This window comes from Gobius niger (genome assembly GCF_951799975.1).
Source record: "Gobius niger genome assembly, chromosome: 19".
Classification (NCBI taxonomy): domain Eukaryota; kingdom Metazoa; phylum Chordata; class Actinopteri; order Gobiiformes; family Gobiidae; genus Gobius; species Gobius niger.
In genome coordinates, this window is record NC_136870.1 from 13,084,754 (window position 1) to 13,111,221 (window position 26,468).

At 41.9% G+C, this 26,468-nt stretch overlaps 1 protein-coding gene across 1 annotated transcript in view; it reads left to right on the top strand.

The window, feature by feature from the left end:
* LOC306978896 (protocadherin-15-like) overlaps window positions 1-26,468 on the top strand; it is a 227,941-nt gene that overhangs the window by 88,453 nt on the left and 113,020 nt on the right. The window contains exons 7-12 of the mRNA XM_079577603.1: window positions 4,379-4,498; window positions 5,804-5,911; window positions 11,068-11,238; window positions 19,932-20,040; window positions 20,556-20,668; window positions 23,064-23,270. Of these exons, the coding sequence (XP_079433729.1) occupies window positions 4,379-4,498; window positions 5,804-5,911; window positions 11,068-11,238; window positions 19,932-20,040; window positions 20,556-20,668; window positions 23,064-23,270 (828 nt within the window). The remainder of the gene's footprint in view (window positions 1-4,378; window positions 4,499-5,803; window positions 5,912-11,067; window positions 11,239-19,931; window positions 20,041-20,555; window positions 20,669-23,063; window positions 23,271-26,468) is intronic.

The window sequence follows — 26,468 nt, forward strand, 5'->3', positions numbered from 1 at the left end:
GTAAAGTTTTTATTTAATGATGAAAACAAAGAGGCAGGAATATGTAGGGGAATAGATTGAAAAAGATACAGAAACTTTGGAAGAATAGACATTTTTAGAATATTAATGCGACCTATCATGGAGATTGGCATCGTGTCCCATCTTTCTAATAATTCTAAAACCTTTTGAACTAGAGGGTCATAATTGATAGAAACAATTTTCTTTATGTCCGGGTTAACCTGAATTCCCAAATAGGTAAAACCTTCGTAGGTGCAGGTAAATTGTGTTTGGATAGGAGGGTTGTTTTTGTTCAGAAATAACAGGGAGCTTTTCTTCTGGTTGACTTTGTATCCAGAAAAATGACCAAAAGTCTGCAAGATATTTCCCACTGCATGAACTGACTTCTCCAAGTTGGTTAGAAATAAAACTATATCATCCGCAAAAAGGGATAATCGATGTTCAGTTTGTCCTATTTTTATCCCAGTCAGCTCAGGGGAGCTGCGTATAGCCATAGCAAGCGGCTCAATGGCAAAAAGAAACAACAGCGGGCTAAGGGGACAGCCCTGTCGAGTGGATCTACAAAGTTGTATAGGTGTAGATAACTGACTATTTGTTACAATTTTAGCAATCGGTTCTGTGTACAATAATCGGACCCATTTCAAATATTTTTCTCCCAGACCAAATCTTTTAAGGGTCTCAAAAAGGTATCTCCACTCTATTCTGTCAAACGCCTTTTCGGCATCTAATGACAAAAAAGCGTGGTCAGTGGCAGATTGTTTTTCGTACAATATATTCAAAAGTCGGCGAATATTATGAAAGGCTTGGCGCCCCAAAATAAATCCATTTTGATCATTAGAAATTAATTCTGGAGTGTGTGATTCAATCCTACGAGCCAAGGCCTTGCACAATATTTTAGTGTCACAGGACATAAGTGATATGGGGCGATATGAACCCATTTCTGTTGGAGTTCTACCTGGTTTTAGAATGACAGAAATGGAGGCCATTCTCAAAGATGGTGGTAAAATACCTCTTTCATAGGACTCATTAAACATTTCAAGAAGGTGAGGCAATAATTTGTCAGAGAATCTCTTGTAAATTTCAATCGGGAGTCCATCAGGGCCTGGGGCCTTGCCACTATTCATATGACGAAGTGCTTCTTTAAGTTCTTCTACACTTAGCTTTGCATCGAGGTTATTTTTTGTCTCTTCAGGTAGGATTGGAAATTGCAGCTGATCTAGAAAGTGATTCTGTGCATTTTCATTTTCAGGATATTCAGATTTATACAAATTCTCATAATATTTGGCAAAAGCATTGTTTATACGTGTTGGGTCTACAACATTTTCTCCATCGTCGAGTGTAATTGAGTTAATGGCTCTATCTGATTGTATTTTTTTGAGCCTCCAGGCCAGGAGCTTCCCTGCCTTTTCACCCTGATCATAGTAGGACTGTTTCAGCCACAGTAAGTTTGTAGCTATTTTGTTAGCGCTGAGTTCATTATATTCAGATTTTAATAATAGAAGTTTTTTATATTTTTCAGTGTCATCCTGATGATTTAAGTGGTCTTGCAATTCTTTTGTTTGTTTTTCAAGGTCCTTTAGTTTACTCAAATGTATTTTAGATTTACTTCTAGTATAGCTTATTATTTCCCCCCTTATATACGCCTTAAATGCCTCCCATTTTGTTGATGCACTGGTTTGGTTTGTATTGAAAGAGAAATAATCTGTTATCTTTCCTTCTAGAAATTCTTCAAACTCAACAGATTTCAACCATTTCGCTTGGAATCGAAAGGGGAGTGGATGGGAGCAAAAATTGGGCATTAGTAGGGATAAAATAACTGGGGCATGGTCAGAGAGTAAAATAGTTTCATACCAACATTTCTGAACCAGAGACACGAGACTGGAGGAGACCAAAAAAAAATCTATACGCGAGTAAGTTTTGTACGTGCTGGAGAAACATGAGAACTCTGACTCATCAGGGTGAAGATGTCTCCAAACCTCCACCAAATTAAGGTCTCTCATGAATTTCCCAATAGTTTTTCTTGCTTGTTGGTGGGAGGTGTCGGAGGTATTTGATCTGTCCATTGCAGGATTAATCACACAGTTAAAATCACCTCCAATAATGTACTGGCCACTATAAGATGACATAGTTAGAAAGAAATGTTGGTAGAAAGCAGGATCATCCTCATTAGGGGCATATAAACAAACCAGATTGACTAAAGTTGAAATTATGGTACCACTAAGTATAATGAACCTCCCAGAAGGATCCATGTATTTATCTCTTAACTGAAACGGAATTGACTTATGGATCAGTATGATGACACCTCTAGAATGAGAGGAAAAACTAGAGAAGAATACCTGTCCAGGCCATCTGGACCTCACCCGGTTGATATCTTTCTCCAGCAAATGCGTTTCTTGTAAAAAGCATATTGTGGTCTTCATCTGCTTTATTCTGCCCAGTACTTGCTTAAGCTTAACAATTTTATTTAGGCCACGACAAAAGGAATGTTACCGTGCAGATTTTTGGTACTGTTTCATAAAGGTTTGAGTGTATGATATGTAAAAGTGGACATATGTATTATCAGTCTTTTGGGTGCATCACTGGAAATGATGTGATATAACAGTGAATTCAAGCCTTTACTTTTAACCAACTGCATGCTGGCACATTGATAAAGCCATGGTTAAAACACTGTGGGCCTGATCCTGCGCCTGGCGTAAGGACAGTTTTGGTCGTTGGCGCGGCTGCAATCCTGAGGAAACACAACCTTGTGCTAATGCTTAGAGGGCATCGCTTACGGAAAGATGTGGGTCAGAGAGGGCGTTTTCTACAAGCATCGCTGACTTCAACGAGCACTTTCTGCATTTCCTACGCTCGATCTCCTCTAAGAGCGCTCTCACACTTGTCCATCCGAACCGTGCCAGGTTCCAGGTGCCGGTTTGTTTGTGTGTGAGCACAATCAAACCATGCTCAGGTCCTGCTCGGCTCCGTACTTTGGCCCACTTTAAGGAGGTGGATAGGGAGCTGGCACGGTAAAAAAGTGAGAAAAGGCTGTATTTACAGCGTGTATCAGTGCCGCCGTGAAGCGTTTTACAGCAGCAGAGGCGGTAAGCTTACTTTGCCATCATTGCTGTTCCTTGTCCTTGTAGGATATGGGCTAGACTGAGAGGAGCACATTTCAAACTTGAGTCCCTCAAAGAATCCTGCAAATGTCGCGCAACTGTTCCAATAAACAGCAACTGCCTTGCACCCAAAGTGACAGTTTCCGATATATTAAATCCTTTTATTGGTAAAATTAGCGCACATGAAGTGGTGTCCACTCCGGAGCGTCTCCCCCCCCCCCGCCCGCCTCATGCGTGTCTCGGGTCTGCCTTGTGTCAGTCTCATTTCTCTGCTACTACCCTGATTTGGTGATAGGCTTTTATCTGGCAGATAAATGCTGTGTGTGCATTAAGATCACTTTTTCGCATTGTGATTTGACACGCGTTAAGTGCTTTCTTGCAACGTAAATTTTGAACCAGTGGCCGTAGCAGCGATAGGTGACATAAACCGAGCATAATTTCTTCTGTTCTTCGTAGCCTATCAAGGATGTGTTTTATCTATGACTCCACGAAGAATAGATGCTCAGAGTGACCTTTCTGCTCCACCCACTGCCACAGCTAAGTGGAGGACAGCCCATAGCGCGCCCATCGCTATAGGAGTCTGTCGATCCCCTGTCCTGCCCACTCACTGCGCCCGGTTTGAAGCTGAATATTGCACAGTGCGCCCCCCGACAGCCCAAGCATCTAGTCTACAGTCTGCATTTAGGCATGTGTTATGAGCTTCAAAAATGCGGAGGACAGTCTTCAGGGCTAGTCCTTTCTCCCATAACTCAAACCACAGCCATTTACTTGCGGAACTCGTTTCCTCTAAAACATCTACTTATTATTCAGAGCAAACCTGGTTGGCCAGATTAAGCATTTGCCACTATTACTGACCTTACAAGATATACATATATATATATATATATTTTTTAAAGTAAGATAGATTATATATAGTCCCCATTTCTTCTTCAGGAAATGTTTCCCAGATTATATTGACCACTGAAGTGAGACAGACTGCAATCGAAATGCTCATGCTGCTCGCTTTTCATTTTATTCCTCTATCGAACATGTGCCATGGTTTCCCACTGATTTTCTTTTCTGAAGGCCCCATTTGACCAAATTCAAACAGAGAACTTTAAGTCTCTTTTGATTCGTTGGTCTTTAAAGTGTATTTGCGGCCAATTCCCGAAATAGCTTGGCCTGGCTCCATGCAGATGAATCACCCCTGCATTCTTCTTAAGTACATAAATAAACAAAAGAAAAGTGGTGCCAGAGATGTTGTGAGTTTGATTTTGCGTTTGTATTTTCCCCCGGACTTCTAGCTGACGCCGATTGGAACCACCATTTTTTCTGATTTCTGGGGGAGCAATGGGGCGACGGACATCGACGACGGGCCAAACGGACAGATCGAGTACACCATCCAGTACAACAACTCTGACCCTGTAAGTACATGGCGACTTCTTCAAAATATCATTACTGTCTGGTAACAGTTTGCTCGATGTCTAAACGTTCAGCACTGGACCTGGAGATTTGAACTCTCACCTCATTGTGGTGGTATTGGCCATTCAAGTCTTGGCATAAAGTCTTAAGAGTGGCCTTGAATAGAGTCAAGAAGTTGATGATAGTATGAAACATCTTTGTGATAATGGGCTTCATGAGCTGAGACCTTGGCAGGCTGTGCAGGGTGAGAAAATTCTCTGAAATTCTCTTTTATTTTCACTACCTGGATTGAACTAACTGTTACGATCTGAGGTTGCAGCAGATGGTCAGGTATAGGTTCATGCTTTAATGATCCCCGTACTCTGCATTTGGCCCATCCTTCAATGCCGCTGGGGCGACCCGTAGGAGCAGCGGGCAGCACAACACGCAGACTAATGGTCAGAATCACCTGGCCGGAGCATTCACAAAATGCTTTTATTGTAGTAGAAAAATGAGATGAGTCGACTACCTGAACATCCTGAATGACTAGTTTGTTCTATCAATGGATTTTCTTCTTCCCTGATGGCACGGGGCATATTCCAAGATGACAATGTTCAAATTCATTGGCGCACATTGTGAAAGAGTGGTTCAGGGAGCATGTCTACTAGTTTTATGCCTACTTGTATTTTATGCATTATCCACTACAGAGTCCAGATCTTAAAGGAACAGGCCACCGTTTGTCCGTACTGAGATATGTTCTTACCTGAGCTTAAACGAGTTGATACGTACCTGTCAGTCGCGCAAAAAGACCAAAGATGTTGTTTGCGTTTAGCCTCTCCCAGCATATTCCTATGGAGAGTCTTTGGAATGTGCTAGAGACGGCTTTGCGCTGTGGTCACACTCTCCCATCATTAACACAAGATTTTGGTGGGAAAATGTGTGCAGCACTGAATATTTTGGCATTCCAGACGCTCGTTGAAACAGTGCCTAAATAAATGTGTGCTGCGTGCCTTTTTTTGCTGTGACTTTTTGTTATACCTCTCAAGCACTATTGTCCACAACAAATGAGAAAAGACTGCTTCCATGTATATTGCATATTGTTGCAGTGAAAATAATCCATCTTCTTGATTTTCTTCAACTTCTGAGGCCAGCAGGCAGGCTTAGTGTACTCTAGTGTGGATCGTTTTAAGCCCTTTGTGGTTTGTGGTCTAAGATTATGCTTGCTGAAGCTAACGCATGTACATGAGAGTCTGTGTGTATCGGCCGAGAGCTGACCTGCAGACTCTGGCGCGTCTAATTGCTGTTGTATTTTATACGTTGTGTTACAGGCAACCAGAACCTTCGACATCCCGCTCACTCTGTTCGGATCCGTGGTGCTGCGAGAGAGACTCAACTACGAAGAGGTCACGCGCTACCTCATCGTCATACAGGCTAACGTAAGAACATGTCCACTGTTACCACCGCAATTGCGCTGTTTAGTTGTCAAGATGATCTCCAATGAATGATGTAATTGACTCTGTGCATAACAACGCCGCCCAAGAAGTGACTCCCTGTTTCGATCCAGCACACCAAACTAAAAGCACCATCTTACTTATTAGTCAAGCAGTTCATTGTAGTTCAACTATCTTTCTGCCTGACTATTAACAGACAAAAATGTGTGAATTTCATTATATTCTTGTAATGTTGCAAGTACCTGCAGAACTAATCAATGAGACGAGCTGTGTGCTTTTATTTTGGGGTGCTGGATCGAAACAGGAAGTCGTTTCTTGGGCGGTGTTGTTGTGACTCGAGTCAATTGTGTGTATTCTGAGCTAAAGAAGGCAGTACGTTCCATATTTCTCCATTAGAGTGCTTTTTACAAGGGTTGTTCAGAAAAGAAGACCCTTGTGTGGGTTCAAATAAGCTTTTACTGTGAGAGAAAAGAAGCTTTGTGGCTCAATAGATAAAGCATTAACCATTAAACTGGAAAAGAACTAGATCCTCAGTTTGAGTCAAGGTCTGGTCCCTTTATTTAAGTCTGAGATTGGACCATTGACATAGAGGACCTCAGCATGCAACGTGATGACACACCAGCATTACTTACACAGCCACACTCCATTTTATGATCGCCAAAAAATGTGACCTTTTTTTTGACAACGAAGGCAATAACTTTTACCTTTATATATAGTAATAACTTTGTGCTTCATAAACTTTGACTTCCCAGGCCTATTGCAGTTTCCCATTGGCTACTGTCCACAAGTCGTTATCCTGCCACTGTTTGTGTTACAAGGCAATAGGTCACTGGCCCTCCTCGCGGAAACCAATTTCTCCTTTAGATTACTTTATTATGGTGCTCTTTTTTTACAAAACAAAATGATACATTTGTTCAGTAAAATTTCTTACAGCATGTTGACTGGTTCACACCTAGTTTAGAAGCACTGCTGTAAGTTAATATCACAGCTGTCCAACTGCTCACTATTTTGATCTGTTAGCCTAGAGGGAGCTATAGCTGCACTCCTTTAATTACTATTAATGCCTTTTTAATATAATTGTTTCTGTTGTTTTGCATGTCATGTTTTATTCATACCATAACACTCATCTCTCCACACAAACAGACTCGTGGGGCCAAAGGCTGAGGCAGATCTGAGCATTAGGCGCCTTCGAAAATTACAAAGTTTTGCCATTAGGGATTTTGTTATGACAGCGAAGGCACACTTACAAAAGCTTTAGTTCTCAACAAAGCCTTTTTTTGTGGTTAATATTCATATGTCTCAAGGCCCATTTAGCCCGAGCACATTATTAAAAGTCAACAGCACACTGGAAGATGAATGCTGTTCTGACTGCTTGAAAGCCTGACATATTCACCGTTCAGCCTACTACAAAATAAGTGAATAATGCTGGAGTTAACACTGTAGAAAAGTGTCGGCGCACTCCTCAACAACAGAAGAACTGCACTGACCTTTGCTGACCCCGTGATCGACAGAGCTTGAGCACATATGTAAACAATGTCAAATCTAAATGAGGAGATTTAACATAGCCTGAATTATTCACACAGAATATTTTTTTCTCATGATATATAAAATCTCAGTGGCTACTTGTTTTGTTCTGACGACCTCTGCAAGACTTCTCCAAAAATAAATAAATGAATAAAACTGATAAAATCCTGTTGGGCATTCAAGCAAAGGAGCAACTTCCCTCTCTCTCAGTACGGCGGAATTTTTGTGGGGATCAGTGGATTTTTTTTACTGCAGAGAGTCCATAATGGTCCTGAAAAAGGCAGCTTTTTAAAAGTAAACAGCTAGCTTATCAGCTAAACCCATTTGTGACCGACACATTTCTTCTTCCGAGACTCTGTACCGTTTCAGAGAATCAGAGGAGACTGAAGGCAGGCAGCCAGGTTTCCTTGGGGTGCTACGGTTTCCTCTACCTCCAAAGACATGCTGGTCAAGTTGGCCCACAGTGTTGGCGCGGCTCAGTCGCAGTGGCTCAGGACTAACACCTGAAGACAATAATGACTGATGACAAATAAAGCACTTACTTACTTACTTAACAGCTTTGTTTGTTGAAACCGATCTACCCATATCTTTTCCACTTTAAAACACAGTGTTCTATAAAATAAAATACACTTGACAGCCTGTAATTATAAAAAGCCTACATATGTACATCAGTGTGATCTATTGGTGCTTTAATTAGGGCTCTTATGGAGTTGGTTGTTGCCTCAGATCAGCCGCTGTCTCCGTGATGAGAGTCATTATACTGACAAGATGGCCGTCTCGGTTATTCTCTCTGTTAGGTTAGGAGCTTATAATGCAAGAGGAGCTGACACCATTGACTTCATACAAACTGTCAGATATAAACTTGAAACCTGGCTTAATTACAGCTTCACGCTTCCAAGCACATCCAGATAATTGCAAGTTGATCACAAAGGTTGAGGCAAATGCCTTTGCTCTCGAATCTGTTAAGTATCATTGCCATAGGTGCAGAACATTATGACTTAACATACTCTTATTTTCTTCGTTTTTTACATAGAGAGACCATAGCAGACAGAAATAGTTGTAACTTTGGAGATTCTTTGGCTCTGTTGTCAATGGCAATGTATCACTAATCCTCAATCAAATCCTAAAACAGCTCAAGCTGTAGACAAAGCTGGGCAAATTATTTCATGGCAAATCAAGCTATGCTTATTTACTACCGACTTTTACTTTAAGTTAAGAGTGCCTACCTAAATATAAAGCCACAATGCAGCATATTTGAATGTTACAAGAGCAACCAAACTGACCTAAAATGTGAAACCTTACCCCGAAGTCTCGCCACTGACAAGGCTGTTATTCCATTGGATTGTCAAGTAAAGACTGCATGTATTTATACCTTGAATGATTAGCTACCTATAGTTAAACCAAAGAAGGAACATCTCCATGTGAGCGAGCTGTTGATGTCCTGCTCGGTGTTACAAGTCAGAACTGAGAAGAGGCAAGCCCCCTCATAGCAAAGACACATACTGTATTTTAGAAACATAACCGTGACTTTTATTTTGTATTAATATTCATCATTCAGCATAATGACCTCTATACATGGGAGGAAACGTTGCGTGACAAGGCAAACATTTCTTGCCCTCCTTCGGCTAAGTAACAAGTGACATTAGTGCATGTGAATATTCATGCTACTTCACATAGACGTGCACGTGCGGGCTTGCAATGCGATGCCATTTTTTGCATGCATTTGGTGCTGTCATGTATGTAGTATATGATGAAACAGATCACCAAGCTCTGTGATGTAAGAAGAAAGTGGAGATGCACAAAAACACCACACTTTTTGAGTGTGACTGTGACCTGTGCTGCAGATCATTGGATTGATTGATCTCAGTCATAAAACTCATAAATCCAAATGGTTCACTGCCGGAGAGACAGAAAGAAGTAAACGGACTCAGTAAGAGGCCAGAAAGGAAAGACAACCTGTCTCCCAATTCTGTAAAGTAAGCCTCTTCGAAACACTTCATAATTATGAGTTTCAGATCAACCAGACTTCGACAGATGAACAGATTAACTTGTGGCGATATGGAGATACACATTAGCTTAGTGTACTTTTATGTGGTTCAAGTACATAGACCATTAAAGGAATAGGCCTCCATTTTTCCATACTGAGATATGTTCTAACCTGAGCTTAAACAAGTTGATACGTACCTGTCTGGTCTTTGTGCATGCCCGTGGAAGAGTGTGGTAGCTTCAAACTTCACCCCCATTTGGAGCTATAGGAAAATGCTGGGAGAGGCGTACACACAAAGACCAGACTGGTACGCATCAACTCGTCTAAGCTCAGGTAAGAACATATCTCCGTATGTAAAAAGGGTGGCCTGTTCCTTCAAGAAAGACAGGACGAAGGAAGCTAGAAGCATCAGATGCTCAGAAGGATAACTGGTGTCTCAGTAAAGGCTTATGTGACATGTGAAGAACGAAGACACAAATGCAAAAAAATCAGAAGTGCCATTGCAAAGAGACGAGCAGAGGAGAAGGTTTGGTCAGATGGAGGATTCTGCGATTCAGAAGGTTATAACAGAGTGAAAACCAAAAGAAAAGTACCAGGAAGGGGGACAAAAGTAAACAGTGGAAGCAACAAATCGAGAAAGACTCCCAAGGCCAAAATGTGACTCTGAAACATCCACAAAAATATGACAAAGTTTGGATCACATTTCTTGAAGGCAGCACTGCTCCCTTGGTCCATTAAAGTGATCCCACTCTTACCTCTTTAGGCCAAGTCTAAAGCTCCCCTCATTCTGCGCTAACTACTTCTGAGCTCATACCTGTGGCCCATCTGAACAGGCCCAGATAAGTGAGGGCGGGATCCTCTGGCAAACAACATCCTACCAGTCAACTGTGAGGCATAGCTGCCCCCCTCCCCCATCTCTGGGATTCTCTGGGCTCAGAAAAATGTTCATAGCAGTGTACTACACGCTTAAAAACAAGTCATTTGTTATTCATGCCCAAATGAAACTTTTCGAATAGTGCTTTGAATGCTGATCAAGCTTGAAGGATCGTCAAAGCCAAACCTGTCATTTTCTGCTTGAGGTCTTTGTGAAGGTCTAGTAGAACAAACAGTCTCTAAAGACTAAAACGGTGCTGTTTTCGTTCAGAGTGTCACAAGGCCATATAATTGGAGAAGTTTGAAAAGCCTTAAATATAGTCATTTGCGCGTTTACTTTTTAAGAGGGGAAAAAAATACGTATCAAAATCCCTGCCAAAAACAAAAAAGACCACAACAGTGTAACGTGGACTGTGTAATTTCCAGGTTGAATACGATGTTCTAATATTTCTTTTTTCAAGGGAATTAACTGAAGTTTATTGTGTTGCGTTGTTGGGTTCAAACATTTGTGTCGTCATTCTCAACATTTTTAGATTTTAATACAAACAGAAATCCCATCTAAATGTAGTCTGATTTTGTGTATTTATTAAATACACAAAACATATGAATGTTACTCATATGTTTGGTTTAAAGGATCCATGTTTTTGAACTTCTAACCTTGTATTTGAACCAATCTTAGCAAGTATTTTAACCAATTCACTCCGTATCACCAAACCTCTATAGATGTTTGGCCTTCACTGTTTTCCCTTACCCGTAGGACCGCGCGGCGAACCTGAATGAGCGGAGGACTACCACCACCACACTGACGGTAGATGTTCTGGACGGAGACGACCTGGGGCCAAAGTTCTTGCCCTGCACTCCTGTGGGCAACACCAGAGACTGCAGCCCCATCACATACAAGGCCACAGTGCTGGAGCTCACTGAACCTGTAAGTCATGCGAGATTCCACAAAAACACACTCGGTACTGGGTCGCACCTGTCGGGGCGTGTGTTGCACTTGCTTGTAAAATATGTGGAAAAACTGCTTTTTTTTGGTTGCAGATTTTTTGTGTGGACAGGTTAAAGAAGAACTAAGTGACTTGCAATGAAGAAAACTCTGATTTGGACCGTTTTAACCGCTGGAAAGTTGATGATATAAAGCGCTTTTGTCGTCGCCGTGGAGCTTGTTACAATAATAGCATAAAGTCTATTTTTACAACCAGGGCTGCTTACGGAGAAAGTCAGAAACGAAAAGAAGTGAACGGCCGTTCATATGTAGAGATGCTTCAAAAGTGACGACCAGTCCTAGTTCACATAGTTGGAAAAACTATGTGAGAAAAAAAATTCTGACCCTTGAAGATGACTGTTGGCCAAAGTGCAGGGTCTGAAACTGTAGTCTCGCCAACCAGACTCCGCTTCTTTACAGAAGTGGGTCTGGCAACACTCCATTGTGCGCTTTCAAAGGAAGTGACGCAGCGATATGGAGCCTACCGACCAATCAGAGCAGCTACCTGAACGGGCGTCACGTTGTTGCGCCTTTGTTTTGTAGTTTTTCAACACAAGCAACCACTTCACGTAATGCTCCGGTATGCTTGTATTCTTAAGTTTTTCTGACATAAACGACAGAAGTCATTTACTGAACTCCGTGTGGCAGGAGCGCCATTGTTAATGTCCCAATGACTACAACTCACATCCGCTATGTTCTCATTGGCTGCTATGCGCTTCGGTTGTCTCACAATAGTCCCGCCTCAAGCAGTAGCTTTTCTACGACAGGGTCACCAGACTAGTCTCCTGTTTATTAATTAATAAACATTGGAGATTAGTCTGGATGCCAGGCTACTGAAACTGTGGCCTTTTGTCACCGACATTCAGTACATTTAAACTGGAATGAGAAATAAAAACGGAGAATTCTTCTTTTTTTGGTCAATAAGGAGGTGGACATTAAACTAAATCTTTTTTAATTTTATTGTGACCAGAGATCCACATACACATATGCCATCTAAATTTACTTTATTTGTATTTTTTTTTACGAGTGATCTGATGGTGTGCAACATAGCTAATCAATCGCTAATTTGACAGACGGATTAGCGTCTGTTAAAATGTACCCACCATAATTAACAGCAACACAGTTTTGAAACTTCTCCCTGTGATTTCAAGACGAATTTAAATTTTAAAAAAGTGGCGGTGTCTGTGTCAGGCTGATCCCAGGTCCTCTCGTCCCATGTCCGCTCTTGTCCACTCCTGCCTACAGAGCCCCCATTCTGACTTTTCCCTCGCTTTCAAGATATTGACAACATAAATATTTGCAAGAAATGTCACTTGAAACTTATAGTGTTTAAACCAATGCCCGTAAGCCTTATAATTCACGGTTATGGCTCAATATACTTCAGTGTTCACGCTCCGCTACCTGAACTCGCTCACACGTTTCAATGGTGGAGTGGTTTTGTTTGGTAGCCAAAATTAGGAGCCTGATTGACCCACGCATGCGCAGTCAATTTTCTAGGCGGATAAAAAGGGGAACTATGATTATGATTTTTTTGCAATATAGTTCCCCTTTTTATCTGCTTAGAAAATCAACACTCTGTTTACGTGACTGAGGGCATGCGTAAAGACCAGACAACTACATATCAACCCGTCTAAGCTAAGGAAAGAACATATCTCAGTATTTAAAAACGGTGGCCTATTCCTTTAAGGGCAATGAAAATACATGTGTAGCAATGTAAGTTTTATTGTCACACATTTTTTACCCCCAAAAAAAGTACTGTACTTTGGATTTGGCTAAGGGATCATTTGTACAGCTTTCTTGTCTCAGCAAATGAAAAGATGTCAGACCACTGTATAAATCCACCTCTTAAACACCTGGCTTTACGCTGGATCCGACTCAGGGTCAGTGTAGCAATATTTGATCTGCTCAATTTAAATTTTCTCATGCATTATTACTTTCTTTACACATCCTTATTTCGCCACTGCTGCTGCGCGCACCATCTAAGTTTCAGCAATCTTATACATTATTCATCAAATAGCTTGTCAGTCTCTTGAAATCCCACAAAATAAAACTCATTTGGACTGCATTAATAATGGATCTGTGTTCAGCAGTGGCTGGCCATTTTTCAGACCTCATTGCTTTTAAATAAGGGGTGTGTGCCCCCAAATATACAGCATAGACTTTTATATCTGTTCCACTAAAGCTTGTGGTAATGCATGGGAATAATGAGTACGTTAGAGTTGGCCTTGTCAAGACAGGCACGTGCTAGTTATGAGCTCTATTTATGCTTACGTAGGCAGTAGCTTCAAGGCATTCATCTTAGGCAGTCTGCTCAGGTTACTTAATATGCTACTCAGTAAGTTCCTATATTGCACTCACACTTTGACAAAGTTTGCAGGCCTTGTTTACTGAGCGTATTATGACATTTCATAATACGCTCAGTAAACAAGGCCTGCAAACTTTGTGGCCTATCCTAATGGTAATTGTTCTCAAGTCGTATAGTGTTTTCCCTCTGCTTTTTATCTCAGAAATACTCCCCGATTCACATAATCATATACTGGTGTATTAGACCTTATAGAATGAGTTTATAAAGTTTGAAAAGCAAATCGAAATAGGCAGTAGCTGCTATATGACTAGCAATGTTTGTTATCTAGCAGTTGTTGTGTTTTCATATAACTTTGACATGAAGCAAAGCTCCAACAAACCAAAACATTTTTCATCTCAAGAAAATGTTACAAGTGTCTATTGCTTTCATTATAGCCACACCATATAATTAAAACGGAGACATGTTTGTGACCACACAGAACGGACGGCAAAAGAAAACCTTGCTAAATGTTTGCCCGTTTATAATTTGTTTGCTTTCTCCCGCGTAGTAGCAAAAGGGAAATAATTTCTGTCCTTGCAAACACTCACTGTCTTTGTAAATGACATCGTCACCACTGGCGAAAAAGCAAAAAAAGAAAAACAACTTTCCATGTGACAAGTCAGCAGAGCATTCATCTCTTCACACTGTGCGCCCGCCCCCTCACTCTCACTCACACTCTGCAGTCTGGAGTTCAGCAGAGCGCTCAAGCCTGGTCAGACAACTTCTTCTCCTTGTGGCGTTTGAGATCTTTGTCACCGTGAACACAGCTCCCGGACTGTCTTATCTGTCCTCTGTTGAGACATTTACGCACACTTATGTCCCGGCCGCTGGAGACACTCGCCACTAAATCAGCTTTACACCCGGCGTGGGCTGGAGAGCTGTGTAAGTGGATGGGCAAGGGCAGGATTTACAAGATGGCTGCTATAGATACTACAGTGTGCAAAGTCAGAGGTGAGAGGGCTCCATATCTGTACTAGTCGTTTTACAACTACTACTACCTCTGCTAGTATTACTATAACTATCATGACTCTGCAAATTATGTAAATGATAAACTAAATCATCAACTAATCAACTGGATGAGTCATTTCCCAGGACATTTATAGTTGCCTATAGTCCCTTTGTCCTCCATCAGCCACTCACGTAGACATGGATGGAACTGCCATTCTCTCAATCTGTGGATGAGCGCTCTTCCAACTGAGCCACGATCGCCCCACCGATGTTGAAGTGTTTATTTCTTTGCCGGCTGCATTATTCCTATCTCACAGGTTCAGAGTCCCCTATCCTTGCCACGTTGAGCGCTCGCTATCAGAAAGTAAACAGTGGATTAAAACATACAGTACAGCATGTTGCCAAAAGTCATATTTAGTGGAAAAACATAAATCAAACATGGCTGGTTTAAACATCATCCTCATCCGTCCATCTTTTTGCGTTCTTTTTGCATTATGGATTTGATTCCACTCCTTCTACAGTAGTGCCGGCGTTTATTTACCTTGGCACTAACAGCTTGCGTGTTTGCTTTGTTATTGTGCATATCTCATCATCTGCATCATCACTTGTCATGTTTGAGAAACTACACTTTTATGCTCCGGGGGGAAGGTCATCTATCAAGCGGATTACAATCTGTTCCTATAATAGAGTCACTTATAAGTGTCACTTTTCTGCTGTAATTTGTATCGAAAGTTTAATGACAACATCTGGATATTTTTGCATGGAGCTTCCTGGACTCCTGTCACTGCAGACGCGGCACACCTCGCTTAATAATTGAATCAACGGAAAGTTAGGCGGGCAGGTGCCGGTAGCGAGCATGACTGCTGATGTCTCATGAAGTGTGTAGGGGCCGCGTACAAGTGTCAGTAAATCAATTGTTGAGATCAAAATCTAATTTGGCAAATGAACAAAGTGCTATTCTCAGCAGACAAGGTGATATGTAATAGAAGCGGCGGCAGTGTAGAGGTAATTAATTGAATTAATGATGCCTGGATTCAGGTCCAGAGGTTTTGCATTGTTAAAACTGAGTGGCATGTTGAAAGAGTTTGATATTGTCACTCTGGCTTGGATGGGCCATTACTTTAACGTCCTTCTGTTTATTGTGAAAAAGACTGCTCTGTACATCTAATGATTTTCACGAACGAGCTGGCTACTTGTTATTGTTCACATTACCTTGATCGTGATGCTCTCTGAAAAGTTGTGAAGCATACTTATACTCTCACCCTGGCCGTTAGAAATGCACTTGGAAAGCAAAAACTCAACTCAATGCAAAAATAATGCATCTTTCGAATGGCGAAAAGCCCTCAAAATGCCGTCCACTTTGCATAGGCAAAGCTAAAGTCTTCCTTAACTAAACACATGCTTGTATGCCGACAGCACGGTGTGACCCATTAGCCGTGGCTGGTTGAACCGGGTACTCCCTTGGCCTCTGCCTCTCTGCGGGCGCTCTTGTGATTGATTAAGACCGCACCTCAGAGCCATTCAGCACCGCTCTGCCCTGGTCCAGCGCGCTCCAGTAAACTATACTCACGGGGCACCGCTCAGCTGCCACCGAACGGCTGTTAGGGGGAGGACAGGGCACAGGTTTAGACGCACCGATGGATTTATGATAAGGCAGAGGACGGGACAGGGACGAGATGGATCATTTTGTTTGGGATTCAGATCACGGTATTGTATCGTAGTAGTGATGTGTCGGGTTTTCTAGAACTTTCGTGAGAGTAGAGAGCGTGAGTTCATGTCACATTAGTCCGTTTTCCACTTGTGTGCAATAGCATTGTAACATATGCTTGTAAATTGCAATGATTGCCATGCAGTCGGAGTATAGTATGCAGCTCGAAAAGAGCAATGACACGTTCGTCAAATCTCATCAAGGACTCGACTTGTAACTGTGCTGATTGGTCTTGACAACTTTTCTCCTTCTGCATTTGCTTTTGCCTGCTCACTTACTGATTGTAACAAGGGGTCATTTTGGCAGCGGGACCACGTTCACGCCACGCGCTGCCTCCACAAGCAACACATCTACAGCTTCGGCGAGAGAAATAGAATATGTAACAGCCGTGTAAACCCGTGCGTGACCTGCCCAAGTGATTTAGCCATTTGACGATCGATTGGCGCATCATTGCATCGGGGAAGACAAAAATCTCCACAAAACTTTCCAAGGGGAACCCACGCAGCCATGGCTTCCTTGCGGCAGCGCGGATGGTGCCGCATTGTAGGAAATTACCATCTGTTATTTTTTCGGCGGGATTGGAAAAGCGCAGTACCTGATCACCGAGCGCGCCCTCAGGCTCCGGGATTGATCACATGACCGCCCCGGGGATCAACCACCTGCCCGTCCAACTGCTGCTCATTTGCTCATTAGCCTCCATGCTATATATAAGGTAGATTTCCCCACACACCCACCGCCAGCTGGAGTGCCGTATAGTGGTCGGCGCTGGTTGCGGTTTTTGACTGAACAGCGCGATGCTCTACCTGTTGCTGGTTTCATTCCCTGCTGCGTTGGCAGGCCCAATCTTCCATTCCCCAAATGGTGTCTCCTTTCATGCACGCCGAGAGTTGGAGGAAAGGCTGAGGACGTTGGACAAAAATGTACTCGCACAGATTGAATTAGAACTGACAGATTTTTCGGCCTTTTATAATATGTTTGAGATCTTGAAGACATTTTTACCAGTCCCCCATTTCAATAAGCCAGAAGCACAAAAAGACCACCTTTATAGTGTGTTATTGAGCATATTCTTCTCAAACCTATGCAGCATAACTTATTGATAGACTTATTGATTGATCAGTTTTTATTGCCCTTTTATGGCACACCACATCATTCATTCAATCATTTCAATTATAGAAAGCTCACAATTCACAGTTATACAATGTAGTATTTTACCCTGCTGCAAAATAATACTGACCTTTTTGTTGCATCAATGGCAGGCTTCTATCCATTGTAGTACTACAGCAGCACTCATACGCAGAGGTAAAGAGGTTGCCGATGCTGCCTGAAAGAGAAGCATGTATTATCAGTCACTTCCTGGTCATATTAGGTCGACTGGGCGAGGCCATACAGTGTGAAATGTCAGCAGTACAGTTGTTACATAACAAAGGTGGCTCTGTCAGCATTGTAGGTTTCATGTTGAAAAATAAACTCTGGATATTACACGATTATCCGAACATTCTAGACCCCACAGTGCAGATTTTTTGGTATACAGTATGGGCTCACCTAAACCATACTTCATTGCAAAATAAACTGGTCATTGGATATTTGTATGATATAAAGCTACATTTTAAAGTCATCTTTTCTTATTGCCGGTTTAATAACACAGTCTCTATCAGATGCTTTTCTGTGCCCTTGCTCTCTGCTGCATTTGCGTCTCCCATTTCCCTGTGTTTACTCCTGGCAGATTCATCTCCCCTCCATATATTTAGACCCTGTTTTACTCCACTTCATTACTCGCCATAACTTCTTCTCCCTACGACCGCGTCACCGTGCCTTCCCAGGTCTTACTCCCTGCTCTGACAGAAAAGCAGGACATATAGCGGGCCGGTGGGGGTTTTAAGTGCTACTTGTCAGGTGCGCCGCTAAACCATTGTATCATGGCAGGTGCGTGACACTTGGGACTCCGAATGTCTTGCTTCCGTGCGCTTGGTTGAGTTTTTATAGCCCAAGTGATTGTGGATTTCATCCCATAGACATGTTATATTTCTCCCATCGGGGGGTCCGGGTGCACCCAGACCTCAGCATATTGAACTATTGTAAGTCAACATTACAGCCTGCCGTTTTACTGCGAGGATTCACTTACACATGCACAGTGGAGGTCTAACCACACACTTTAACATAGCAAACAGCCTATAAAAGGGCTTAATGTGTTGTATCCCATTATGTCTATTGGACCAAAATGTATAGTATCCATTATTTTGTAAAAAGCACTTTGCTTAGGTTCACGCTTGATACTCATATATGTTACAAATGGCTAGGCAATGTGAACCATAATATATATTATATTTATTATATATATTTAGAGGCAGTTGTAGTGAACAGGTCTGGGCTCATTCTACACATTAGGACATTGCTGGAGCATGTAGGGGGAGGAAAATACTTAGTTTTGACATTTTTTAAACTCCGTATAGTCCCTTTAAAGCATGTGATAAGGTTTGTGTCATACTGTGCACACGTGTTTGCGAGCAGGGAGGGACTGAGTGATGGAATTACACCGGAAAGTAAAACACAACGATGGACTGTTGTATTCGACCTGGCAGCTCGCTGTGGAGATGGACAAAAGGTGGACTATATTTTGGGAGGAAAAGGGATGAACTGTGAAGAGAGCTACCTGCTCTGGAGAACTGAACTAATGCTGAGACCAAGTAAAAGCTGATTAATTATAAATGTATGAACTATTACTGGAATAATTCTCTTCCTCCTGAGAGAGGAGGTTTGAAGCAGCTTGACCTCTTATCTCTCCTATGCCGTCAACACTTTCCCTTCAAGGCCAAAGCTAAACCAGATATGGACTGAGCTCCTTGGCTCCCCTGGTCAACGGTTGTCCTTCCTGTCCCCAAGAAAAACTTTCAAGTTCCAACACCAGACCTGGTGTACTGTTTATTTCCCATGCCTTGATGTTTTGCATATCTTTTTTTGTAAGGCGCATTGAGTTGCCTTGTGTACAAAATGTCCCGTTTAAACAAACATGCCTTGCCTTGTTCACTCTCTCTTCTTCTCTGTATAAATGATTTCCCACCTCCTGCTGATCTTCTTTAGTCACATATTCATCATTTTAGTTTTTAAACGGTCTGGAATTAGCCTCTCTTAATGGCACCACTTTGGCTTGTTAGCTAGTCAGCGGTTTTGACACTCTAACACAATTAGTAATCAGAAGCGGTGCGCCCTAAGTCAGCATCACAGTCTGCCTTTTCTTTGAACATATGCTCTTGCACATGCTTCTACACAGCAAATGATAGCCTATGAAAAGCTTAATGTTCCATTACGCTCATAGATCCATATGACTTCTATTGGAGTGGCTTTATGTGATAAGATGTGCACCGTGCATATGGGTTTGTTGTGCGGCTCACTCGCAGCTCCCACAGCCTCTGTTCCAAATATGAAAGGACTAATGAATGTGGCGTACGATGCGGGGACAGCTAAGTGCTTTTATTACGAATGCGGCTGGCACACCCACCCTGGTGTTTTTTTGGAAGGTGATCAAGTTTGCTTCCTTGTTTGTCCACTGAAATGAAAACAGCCTCACCTCATTTCATATACAAGGGGTGGGGAAAAGTTAAGCTAAATCAATCTTGCTTGTTCTTCGTCCGTCAACAGAGTAAGGTGAATCCGCTGAACGTGACGCCACCAATACAAGCAGTGGACCAGGATGAGAACATTCAACCCCCGTCCGACCGACCGGGGATCCTCTACTCCATTCTCCTTGGTAGGATGTGCTTTTATACTGATATTTTTCAGGGTGGTTTATGTAATAAAAATCCAAACATGAATGAAATAACATGAATAAGTTGTTAAATGTTACATGCCTTTAGCTGTGCAGAATATTTATTTAGTCGAAGCGTTCAGAAGTTGGTTCCAACACTGCGGGTTCCCAAATTACCCAAGGACCACATCTCAGCGGGGGCCAATCCAATCAGTTTACTATAAAGTCAGAAATGCTCACTGGTGGGGCGTGATTGACCACATGTTTCTGTGCCGCCGCTGCTCTGCTCCGCTCACCACCGCTTGATTTGCCATCAGAGCAAGCACTAACTTTCAAAGGAGCACTGTGCTTGAGTTTGTATGTGTTGCTGTGTGTCCATGTGCCACCTGCAGAGAGCTGGGATAGGGAAAAAACGGGGCTCTTTCTCCACGCCTCTCTTTCCTCACCCACCAATTACTGACGCAACCCTCGACATTCTGTGTGATTTGACTTCTTTTTTCCAATCTGCCCTTCCTCAGGGAAACCGGAGTCGTACGCGCAGTATTTCAGCCTGAACAGGAGCACTGCGGAGCTGCTGTTACTGAGGCCCATCGACAGGGAACTCTACCACAAATTTGATCTTGTTATAAAGGTGAGAAGCAGCGGGCGGGCGCCTACTGTGGGGCCAAACATGGCCCTTTGCTCAAATTGATTCTGCTCACATCAAAAAACACGATTAGCATAGCCTTTTTTTACCCACTGTGAAATGTTGTGTTTTCACTTATCTGTGTCCTGTTATATTTGCATGACTGTTGCTGTGCAGACTTCAGAGTGTTTCGGTGGTAAATGTCAGAATCTACAGAACTGGAAATTGTCGCAGGTGTAATTGCTGTTTTCATCAAAAAAGTATTCGGAAAGCAGCAAAACTTAAGGTTGCATAATACATCGATAAATGATTGTTATTGCAATATTATGCAACACAATATCTAGGGGTGTAACGGTTCCATTGGTTCGGTGCATCATGGTGCATATAAAAAATAATATGTTGTTTTTTTAATTAAAAGAGCCTAAATGTCAATCATTAGACAGTAAATAGTCTCGGAATAAAACTAGCTATGCTTTCAAAGCTGCTTAAATGATAAAATGTGTAATTATTAAGTAGCAAGTAAAACTGTAGTGCTCTAAACTAAAAGAGAGAGAGAGAGAGAGAGAGAGGCCTCGTTAAGTGGTAAGTTTCAGTTTCGCTTTCCATACAATGCAGCTAAAGAACTCACTCAACAGCACGTTTGACTTAAGACTCGTGTTAGGGATGTTCTAGGAAAACATTCTGCTGGGACTTTTTTGTAAATAAAGCTTTTGAGGCGGATTATGACCAGGATTGGATCTTACGCATTTGTCTGCGCCTCTGACAATGCGCGGTGCTCTTGATCTCTAATTTACCACAGCCTGGTCATCAGCAGGAGGACACAGCGATTTCATGTGTTTTTGGAGGATGTAGCTGTACAGGTGTGGATTGTCTACAGCCTTCAATTTAGCGTAAGTGATGATGACACACATGCGCCCTGTTTGAATGCGCGCGCACGCATGGCAGGCGCCACGGAGCCTAAATATACAGAAATACAGACTAGAACTTGCACCATCACTTTGGTACGTACATGTCGTCTGATGCATTGTTACACCCCAACATAAAAGCTAGAATTCACAAAATGTTGCAGAATGACTGAGATCTTTCATCTAACTGAGATTTATTTTTGCGTACTCAACCTAAAACAATTTATGGAGTCAAAGAAAACGCGCAAAGTTTCAGTCATCACGTTAGCCTCGTTTTGGTTTAGTTTATATTTCTTTGGCTGAATAAACATTGCTTGATATTTTTGTTAAAGTTAAACCTCTTGACCTCCCCCTTAACCAAGCACATTTTCTCCATAAGGTCACAGCCTATGGGCCAGAGTAACGCCTCATTTGAAAGCTAAGACCTACAAACTCATCTAAATGGATATTTTTCTTCACGTTATTGTCACTTTTTGGACATTTATTTCCCCATAGCTTTTTTCTTGGTTTTTCATCACATTTTTGCCAAATTTGATCACTTTTGTCCCTTATTTTTCTCTCTTTTTTTTGCTCATTTTTGTTGCTATTTTGACGCTTTGTTCAAGAAGCTTTGAGATTTGGGTATAGGCGGACCGGAGAAAATATGCTTGGTTAAGGCATGGGTTAAGAGGTCATTAATATTGCTCTCACAGTATTTGTGGCAGTTATATCACATCTTTGTCATGCTGCCTAAAAACTGTCTCACTGAAATGTAAAAAAAAATGATCTGCACATGTAGCTATCCCTACATGTGATGTGTGTGTGTCAAAGCCATCCAGGGGGTAATCCTTCGCTAGTTTTGTACTTTTCTTAAAGCCATTAGATGTGTTTTGATTAGTTTGCTTTTACATGTAGTAAATCTTTGTACACAGCCTCTGTATATATAGGCTAATCCCTTTGAGACATGATGCTGCACAACTCTATAAGCCCTTTGGATTCCTCTTGTGCGAAAGAGGACGGAGGAGAGACATTAGGAGACACAATGGAACAAAATGGGAGACTGAAGCAACAAGCGTGAGATGAAGATAACAGTGTTAGACAGAAATAAGCTACGGATAAAGAAGGAGAGAAAGGCTCAGACGTAAACGAATTGCACACAGGCACACAGGCAATCAGACAGCAGCAGGCACTTGTTTAAAATGACAGGCTTCAATACATTCTTGTCTCCTCAAATCGATACATGCATTATTTGCTCCTGCTTCTTTGAAATATAACCACGCAAAAAGTGATTATTATTCCTATTTCTCGCCCCTATTACTTGATTTATTTAACCTGACAAATGCGTTTTTTGGTATAGCATGACATTGACTGGCGTTATTGTCAGGTCTGCATTCATTCGGTGATGCATTGATTTTAAAACGTTGGCCCTCAAAAGCAGGATTACTGGCCGCCGTCCACACTCTGAATCATCCCGGGCAAATCAAGGAGATTTTGTTTTGCCTCTCCCCCCCCCTTAGGCGGAACAGGACAACGGCCACCCCCTGCCAGCCTTCGCCAACCTCCAAATCGAAATCCTGGATGAAAACAACCAGGCCCCCTACTTCCTGGAGAAGAGTTACCATGGCTACGTGAGCGAAGCGTCGCCGGTGGGAACGACCGTGGCGGCGAACGCGAGCCTGTCGGTGCCGCTGGCCGTCATAGCACTGGATAATGATGTGGAGGAGGTGAGGATGGGAAGTTAATGACAATGTTGGGGGGAGAACGGTTATTATTAAAAGTCCCTTGAAGCTGCAGTGTTACATTTATTATAAGGTTGTGTTCACGTGACATCGTACAATTGAAAAAGTGCTTATAATGAAATGGGGTAGATGGCAGCCAATAATTCTCTAGGTTGGCTTTTAACTGGCATATTGTAGATGTTTTGTTTTAAGGTTAATATCTCCAATTACGGGACCAATCTACATGAAACCAAAACAGTCATAAAGTTTAATGTCTTCTCTGTTGACTCAAGGTCAGCACACTCTACACCACTTTTATGCCCGATGTTGACAGCATTTTGGGGGACTCGCATTCGAATCGTGTAGTGTGGGCAGCAGTCAGACGCAACTAAACCTCAGTCGCAGGAAGTCACGTTTGATTTCTTAAGCCCGATTTCGGACGCGCTAAATCACGTGGCCGATTTTTAACGTCCCCAAAGCAAACACACAGAACGCAACGGCCAATGATAGAGTGAAATAAAGATAGAAAAACACAGCAGCCCCTCCCTTTTCATTTCTCCGTCAAAAGCGGCACAAACAAGTCATTTCATGGCCAAAGTGAGCCCCACGCGAAACAGCACAACAATATATCACGAAAGGTCACGAGACCCACCTTTTCCAGCTACTTTTCAACTGCAAACAGAGTTTAACGGTAGCACTTTTCCAGCTACTTTTCTCCTTTAGCTTCTCTCTGATGGTCCGTCTTCTTTTCTTATTAAATCTAAAGAAATACGTCCGCCATCTTCGTGTCGCTGACGTTTATCTCCATTGTGACAGAACTATAGTCCAGTTGAAGGCTCGCAGCAGCAGCAGCCTTGTGTTGTGACAACGATCACATGACACTGTGGACACTGTCGAACATGTTCCCTATGTTCACAAACTAAGGCCTATATTTATGATCTGGTGTCAGTTTTTGAAGCCGTAGAGAGGACAGAGAGTGTTATAAAACATGAGCTGTTTGACAGAATCGTGTAGTGTGTTCACCCTTATGATTCTCAGTCGTTAAGTGTGAACCAAGACGTTCTATAATCGTACTAAATACAGTCGTGTAGTTTGGACCCCCCCGTTCTTTATCAAATTGTTTTCAGACTGTAGTGTGTGCTGACCTTCAAAGGATTGAAGGTGAACTTATTTTCTCATAATAGAATCAAAAAGGGGTGTTAAATACTACTATCTAGGCCTGGGCAACTAATAATGAGTTTTCTAGCCTCATTAAGGACTTTTCCTCAAAAAACTATGCCTCTCACAAAGAGTCTATAAAATGACTAAAAATGAACCCAACCCTTATTATCTTTTACAGGTGCCAGACAATAAGTCCCCTGTAGGTATCGCCTGAGTTTTGAAACTGTCTTCTTCAATCTGTCTTCTCTTTTTTTTTTCTCTTATTTACAAAATGATTATACTGTGTGTACCCATTCACATAAGAGATTGAACTAATGAGTTAGTTAACAGAAATGTCATAATGCTTTGTTTAGGAAAGATTACGCAGCAACAGCTTATTTGTCCATGAACTGTTTGAGGTGATAAAGAATGGGCTTAAGATAAAGATTAGAAAACCTGTGGTTCATCTCTGCGATTTCCCAACCATAACAAGCTAACACATTATGTTGAGGACTGTTTTTGGGCTTGCCATATCTACCAGAGCATTTTACCGCAGCTTTTGGTATAGCCTCGCTCTCGGTGACTAGTGCATGCTTTATAGGTTCCGTTATTGCATTATGCGAATTACAGATTAACCCCTGACTTCATAATTATCCCAATCACCTGAAATATAAATAAACAGATGTTGCTTCCCTTCAGGGCGAGGCATTTTTGATGCGGATACTCAGATTGTTTATCAGGCCAGAACAGAAGCAGAGGCCCACCTTTTCGGCAGATTCTGATCTTTTATGTAGGTTGCATTCACATCTTTAATTATGCATTTATCTAATTCAAAATTGTAAACAAAGCAAGGTAGCGCCTGTTTCATCAAAAACGTACCCATTTCCTCTATTCTCGTTTTATCTTTTCGCCTTGCTTGCCGTGCGTGTGAAGTGCTGTGTCGTTTTCTTCAGACTCCTTTGCATCCTTTAAAGTGCCTCTTAGTGATACTGTTAGAATTTACAGTGAAGCTGCATTGTTAGCGTTAATGTGTCCCCCAGAGCTTATAGTTTGTTTAAGGACAGATAGAACAAGCAGGCGAAGCTTTCCGGAAAACACCCCAGTGATTAGACCAGGCTTATAGGAAGTTGGTGTGTTGGAAGCCACACGATTACCGAGTAAACAAAATGACTGAATTTTAAAACAGCTGGATGCTTTGCAGTTGCAGACGCCGACTAGGATCAGATATTGATGTTGTTTGGGTCTTGCACACATAGACCGCAGGAATCCGTCTTAAACCACATGTTTTGTTGCATATACATTTAACTGGCACTACTCGCAGAACTTCCATTTAACCTCTTAACCCCCGCCATAACCAAGCACATGTTCTCCAGTTCGGCTTCACCCAAATCTAAAAGCTTTTCGATTAGAGAGTCACAGAGCAATATCTCATTTGAAAGCTAAGGCCTACAAAATTGTCACTTTTTTGTCACTTTTTCGCCGGGTTTTTGTCATATATTTGAAGCGTTTTTGTCCTGTTTTCATGGTTTTTTTTTTCCATGTTTTTGTCTCTTTTTTGTGCTTTTTTTAGCCTTTTTCCATTACTTTTTTGTCATTTTTCGTCATGTTTTTGTCACTCTTTTGTCACTTTTGTGTGCCTTTTTTGTGGCTTTTTTCATTCCTTTTATGTCACATATATGTCACTTTTTTTGTTGTGTGTCTGTCATGTTTTTGTCATTCTTTTGTGGCTTTTTCATCGCTTTCTTCGTTGTTTTATTGTTGCTATTATTGTTACTATTGTTGTTTTTTCGGCACGTTTTTTTTTATCACTCTTTCATCGCTTCTTTTTGTTGCATTTTCCTCATGTTTTCGCCACTTTTTGTCACTTTTTTTTTTTTGCGTTTTCGTCCTTGTTGACACTGTTTTGACGACCCTTTTAAATCTGCGTAAAGCCAAACTGGAGAAAATGTCCTCAGGTCAGGTGGGGGTTAAGAAGTTAAATAGCAAATGGAAAACAGCCTCAGCTTGTAGCGCTTTTCCACCTCACATTAGCACTTTACAGCAAGGAACCACTCACCCATTCAC